Source organism: Solanum dulcamara, chromosome 12 (genome assembly GCF_947179165.1).
Source record: "Solanum dulcamara chromosome 12, daSolDulc1.2, whole genome shotgun sequence".
In the NCBI taxonomy this organism is placed as follows: domain Eukaryota; kingdom Viridiplantae; phylum Streptophyta; class Magnoliopsida; order Solanales; family Solanaceae; genus Solanum; species Solanum dulcamara.
The window spans coordinates 15607510-15614257 of NC_077248.1; the positions used below are offsets into that span (position 1 = coordinate 15607510).

General features: G+C 33.7%; 1 protein-coding gene across 1 annotated transcript; it reads right to left on the bottom strand.

The window, feature by feature from the left end:
- Window positions 1-3405: 3405 nt before the first annotated feature.
- On the bottom strand, window positions 3406-3983 carry LOC129877406 (dirigent protein 22-like). The gene has a single exon (XM_055952904.1). The coding sequence runs from the start codon at window positions 3973-3975 to the stop codon at window positions 3406-3408; it is 570 nt and encodes a 189-aa protein (XP_055808879.1). The 5' UTR covers window positions 3976-3983.
- Window positions 3984-6748: the final 2765 nt, after the last annotated feature.

Here is a 6748-nt window from a genome sequence, read left to right on the forward strand (position 1 = left end):
AAATTCGGAGTATACGTAGGTCAAATAAATTAATCTTTGCAAGATATAGTGCTGTGACGAAATTGAGTGTTGATAGAAGAAAATTCATATCTCACTGTAGGTTGCTCCAAATTGGTTGATTCTTGAACGATATGAAACTAGACTTCCATATCTACAATTCTTATGAACAAACCAAATCCTAATAAGGAATTTATCTTATTCAAACGTAGCTTCGAAAATGAGTATTCTGTTAAAAAGAACTCATCTTACCTACCATGGAAACATCTAGATGCATTTGACATCATGCATGACATAAATTGTCCTCCATTTAACATCATCCATGACATCAATATATTCCATTAAATTTTCAGATTTTTCTTTATAATTATTTTATTTATTGTTAGGTCCCTCTTTCCCACTTATAAATACCCACCTTATTTCCTCATTTTATTCATCAAGCTTTCCTAAGCATTTCTTCTCTCTATATACTTCTTCTCAAATATAGTTTTAGTTTTAGTAGTATAAAAATACTACTCCGGTTATTCTTATATTCCGGGTAGTACACAAAACGCTCCGGCGAGAAGAAAAGGCTAGAGATCCAAGAGTATTCCAATTCGGAGTAAACCTTCGGATTTAAGGTATGTAAGGCTTTCATAGCATCGGATTGAGTTCGTCCATGCGTCCAATATTTAAATTCATTATAATTGAGTTATAGTTGAGTTTTATCCAAATCTTGAATTCTAAATGAATTAATTCTTCTTCTATTGAGTTAGATATATTTATGCATTAATATTATTATTATTGTTATCTCTCATATTATTGGAATTATTGTTCATGGCTACTTTCCCATGAATCCTAATTGATTTGATGTTCATGAATATTTTTACACATGTTTTGAGTAAAGATGTTGCCTTTTTATTATTTTTATTGATAAAAAGAGAGTTATATGAATTAATACTATATATGTATTTTATTGAGTTTTGAAAGAGCAAAAGAGTTGAATTTGAATGAATTTGAGAAATGATATTTTGAGCAAGATGTTTTGATGAGATGTAAATGATGTTTTTGGAAGTATAATGATTGATGAACATGAAATGAGATGAGTTTGATGATTTAAATTAAAGTCCAATGAGACTAGATGATGAGTTTAATATGAGCACATATTTTGGGAGTAGTATTGAGCACCGAGTTGGGTAAGAGTTTAATTTACTCAAACCCCAGAACTACGTAGCCAGCGTAGGATGGAGGCTATGCCTCTTAAGTCCCAAAAAGAGGACTTTGATGAATGAATCCAAGATGGTGATGTCCTTTACCCTGGCAAGGTATTGGATGGATGTGGCAACGACATCGCTTCGTTGTATCATCGCTAGCTCATAAGTGATGGTTGTCGGTTAGAGAAACTCCCAACTTAGTAAGCATTGCTTATTACTATTATTTTTATTATTATATTTTAAACTTGCATTACATATTCATGTTGAAATGATGTTGAGTTCTGAGCTGAGTTTTATTGAGAGGAGTATCTTGATATCTATCCTTACCTTCCTGCCATTTTACATACTCGTACATTCCACGTACTGACGTCATTCGACCTGCATCGTTTTATGATGCAGATACAGGTGTTAGAGATCCTCAACAGGAGCATCGTTGAAGATCATTTCTTTTCAGCTATTTGGTGAGTCCTTCTTGTATTCGAAGGAACTCCTTATCCTTTTATTATTATTGAGTGTGATGTTTCTTTTGAGGTAGCCATGGACATGTCATTGGCACCATCTAAGAGTATTAGAGGCTTCATAGACAGAGTCTGATGATGTAATCGGAGTAGTTCTCCTTAGAAACTACTTCTTCTAATAGTTATCTATTTTTCCTTTGATTATGACAAGCCCACATTAGTATTCTTAAGTCTTCCGCTCATGAATAAATAAGAAATGAGACCAAGTGGTTCTCTCAGAAGTCAGAAATGGTTTCTGAGTGCCGGCCACGCCTAGGGTACCCTCTCGGGGCGTGACACATATATTAGTGAACTTAATTTTTCAAGTAGATGCTAATTGAATACCATGTGGATACCAAATGATTATCAACATTAACCAGTTTTAGTTTTTGAGTATACATTTGAAAAACAATGCATACACAAAGGATTAAGTATTACACATAATAAATATTCTGAAATCAAAATTCATTGAGTTAAAAGACCAAAAACATCAAAATATGTGTTTGTCATAATTAAATAACTAAATTAAAATAAAAATAAATTATGAATAATTTTTAGCAAGATAATTTGAATATGTCTTCTTGTGTCCCTCCCGACAACATGTGCTGCACGTAATATATAATTTCCTCTATTTGGAAATCAACATACTTTCCTGTTCCATCATAAATTTAATGTATTACATAATACCAAATAGAAATAACTTTTATACATATTTTATACCAGATTCATGCAAATGCGAATACATTTTATAACAAAGTCATATTAATTTCATACAAACTGTGAAAATACCTATATAATGGCACAGTATATCAAATTTTTATACCATTTTAATACCACATATAACTATAAAAGAGATATCGAAAAAATAATAACATATTCTATAACTATACCAAAATTATAAATGTAGACGAATTAGAGATTAAGTACCAATTAAATACCAATTTCATGTTGATTATAAATCATATCATATCAACTTCATATCAAATTAGTATAAACTATAAAAAAACCAAAATCTTATCACATTATGTCAATTACATACCATTTATATACACAAAAAAAATACATTGCGTACCAGTTTGTGACAACTACAAAATTCATACCAAATTCATGACAACTAAGAAAAAAAAACTAAATCTGTACACATTTTTCACATGTATATTCACATAAAAATATCATTTTCATGCCAATACATAAGTTTGGATTAAAAAAAATTAGAATATATCAAATTCATAATAATTTTATACTAATTTCGATAACAGGGTATTAATACAAAAATTAAACTAAGAGCAGCAGTAATTTCAAATTTCCACCTTCCAATGCATAGTAATGAAGTTAAAAATAGGACGATTACCGAGGACATAAAAACACTTTGATTGATAATTACAATCAAAACCTCATATCTACCAGATGAAAAATTCAATTTTGAGGCTTATGATGCCTTAGTAAATTTACAAATTGAAAATGACATGGAGGGTGTGATTGTACATGTAAAGGTCAATTGAATACCAGTTTTATATACCTCAGTTCATTGACTATAAAACTATTTACATCATTCAATGCAGTAAACATGTCCAAGAAAGTTGGCAATATGTACAATCCAAAATATCTTTAAATGTCTTAAACACAAAATACAGAAACTATAGAAGTGTTGAATATAATAAAATAGAAAATATTACAAATGAACACCAACAAGCAATGCTTCAAATTAAATTAACTAATTAATGTGAGTAATGCAAGACCATAACATTATACTCAACAATAGCATCCCCACTGGTCATATTGATCCAATAGGTCTTCGCGGTGGCGATCCCCTGAGCCAATCGAAAAACTCCAGAACCACCAACAATCGGCATCTCACGATACTTGTGAAATACAGGATTCCGACCAAGAACACTTAATGTGCTACCATTATACTTGCCAGTTGTGAACACAAAGTTGAGGTTCATGAGAAGGCCAGACTCAGTTTGATCAGCTGCGCCATAAATCCCTTGGGCTCGACCCACTATAGTCGAGTTGGGCTCTGGTCCAACTGTCAGTGGATCGTCCGCCATTGCAACAAACCCAAAAAAAGTTGGGGATTTGGCAGTCATGTTGGACTGGGCTATTTGGATTGCAGTTGGATTTTTCCCACTAACTATATCATGAAAATAAAAATGAAATTTGGTTACCTTTTGTTTTGCATGAGGAAGCTTATGGAACCATTTTTCAACAGCCTTTGGTCCTAATTCAACACCTTGAGCCATAACAACTATGAAGCAAAGTAATAGAACTAAACTTGTTTTTCCCATCTCTTAATTTTTCCTTGTCTTTAACTATTTGAGATAGTTGTAGATACAAAGATATGAGTATTTATATATATGGAGAGCGTGAGTAGGTGTTGGTTGTTTAAAATTTAAAAATATTTTGTTCCTTTTTATTCAGAGTACAATATATAAGTTCCTATACAGCTCAGGAATATATGTTGTTGGAAAGCAACACTGCAATAGTGAAGAAGCAGAAAAGAAGAACACGAAGAAGAAGAAAGCAGAAGCAAAAGAAGAAGAATGAAGAAGCAGCACAAAATAAAGAAGAAGGAAGCTGAAGAGTCTTAACTCTTCAGCCTTTCCTTTTGCACACACACGTGGAAGCATATCATCCATATAAAATTCCCACCGTTGGAATTTTATATCACACAATTAAATATAGTTATGCCCATATAATTATGGGCAAGTATAATAAAATTTTGTACTAATAAGACAAATGAGATCCATGCCTTCTTGTCTCTATTACAACCATTATGTATCACTATATAAGCAAATGTACATACTATGAATAAAGACACAGAAAATTTCCTTTTCTTCAGCTTCTTATCTTCTAAATTTTACATGGTATCAGAGCATCTCTAAAGCTCCATCCAAATCTGTGTCAAAACATCAAAGTCATCCTCAAAATCCCAGAATGCCTGAAACAACTGAAATCAAATCAGACAGTGGTGAAAGAGGAGTCATGTATGAAAACAACCATCCCTATTACTTAAACAATTCAGATTCACCTGGAATGACTCTAGTCAACAGTGTTTTTGATGGAAGAGGATACCCAGGTTGGAGAAGATCTATCCTTCTATCTCTATCAGCCAAGAGAAAACTTGGTTTTATCAATGGAACTTGCAAGGTTCCAGATCAGAGTTCTGCAGACTTTGAGCAATGGAATTGTGTCAATGACATGATCATATGTTGGATATCAAATGCATTATCTAAGGATATTGCAGACAGTGTAATGAGTTCCAAAACTGCAAAAGCACTTTGGGACAGCCTAGAGCAGAGATTTGGCAAATCAAATGGTGCCAAACTCTACCATCTGCAGAAAGAATTAACAGGTTTAGTACAAGGCAATAACGACATTGCAGGATACTTCACCAAAGTTAAGAAATTATGGGATGAATTAGATGGGATGAATGCGATTGCCTGCTGCTCATGTGAATGTACCTGTGATGGAAAAGCAAAGTTAACCAAGTCACTGGAAGATCAAAGATTGATTCAATTTCTGATGGGACTGAATGATATATATACTCAGGCAAGGGGAAATATACTTATGATGAATCCATTACCTGGAATAGATGTTGCATACTCTTTACTTTTGCAGGATGAGAACCAAAGGGAAGTATATGCAAACATAAATGTCACTTCTGATTCTGGATCATTTATGGCAGTAGGCCAAGCAAACCAGCCAAACAACAAGTTGATTGCTGAGTTTGCAGCATTCATGGCTAATGGACAAGGAAGGTATGCACAAAGGATCAAATATCAACCAATGAGAGGAACAAACACATATCAGAAGTATGCTAACCAGAACCCAAGATCTGACAAGCCACAAAACAAGTTTAAGGGTAAGAAAAAATATGATCCAAACCTGTCATGCACTTACTGTGGGAAAACAGGACATCTGCATGATGATTGCTACAGATTGCATGGGTTCCCTGCAGATTTTGAATTCACCAACTCCAGAAACTATCAGCCTCAAATTAAAGCAAATGCAAGTCCTGTTCACTGTCCAGTTTCAAGTCTAAATCAGCAGAAGGATGAAGACATGGGGAGGACAGATTTTGAAATCAAAAATGGAGATGTTGAAGAACAGTATAGCAAACAACAGATTGCAGAGATGATGCAAATGTACAAGCAAAGCAAATTGACAAAAACAGGAATGAATGCAAATGCAGTAGCTGGTACCATTCTTAAATACTCAAATTCCATATTCACTAACCTTAAACAGAATTCCTGGATAATTGATTCAGGAGCTTCAGAACACATGTGTTTTGATCCCAGTTCCTTTTTGTTTCTAAAACCTCTCCCTATGCCTTTAAACATTAACTTACCTAATTCTTTCAAGGTAAGTGTGACCCATGTAGGCAGCATCTCCATTCTGCCAGGTCATGTCATAAATGATGTGTTACTTGTGCCAGATTTTAAGTACAATTTACTGTCAATTCACAAGTTTTGTGTCCAGTTTCAATATGATGTCCTATTCACTGCTAATGGATGTTTCCTGCAGGACCTTTCAGTGAGGATTCCTCAAGTTTTTGGTGAAGTTAGAGAGGGTCTCTATCTATTGGATTCTAATAGTGACAAGTCTAGAAATGTTTTCAATTCAAATGATGTATTTTCAATTCCAAAAGGAAGAAATCCCACCTCAGTTCCAGAATTTGATTCAGCTTATGTTAATGCTGCACCTAATGTAAAGCTCTGGCATATGAGGTTGGGACATCTCCCATTTTCAGCAATGAAACATTTAAGCTTTCTCTCTAATAAATCCAACTCCAATTTTATTTGTGACATTTGTCCTAGAGCTAAGCAAACTAGACAACCTTTTCCTACCAGCAGCATAAAATCCAAGCACATTTTTGATCTTATTCATATAGATACTTGGGGACCATACAAGTGTAATACTTACAATGGTTTCAGGTTCTTTCTCACCATAGTAGATGATTTTAGTAGAGGGACATGGACATTTTTACTGAGTACTAAGAGTAATGCTTTTCCTGTACTGAAAAGTTTTCTCTCTATGGTAGAAAGACAGTTCAATGTC

Excerpts from the sequence above, each read along its gene's own strand:
- LOC129877406 (XM_055952904.1), bottom strand. The coding sequence starts at position 3,975 with ATGGGAAAAACAAGTTTAGTTCTATTACTTTGCTTCATAGTTGTTATG.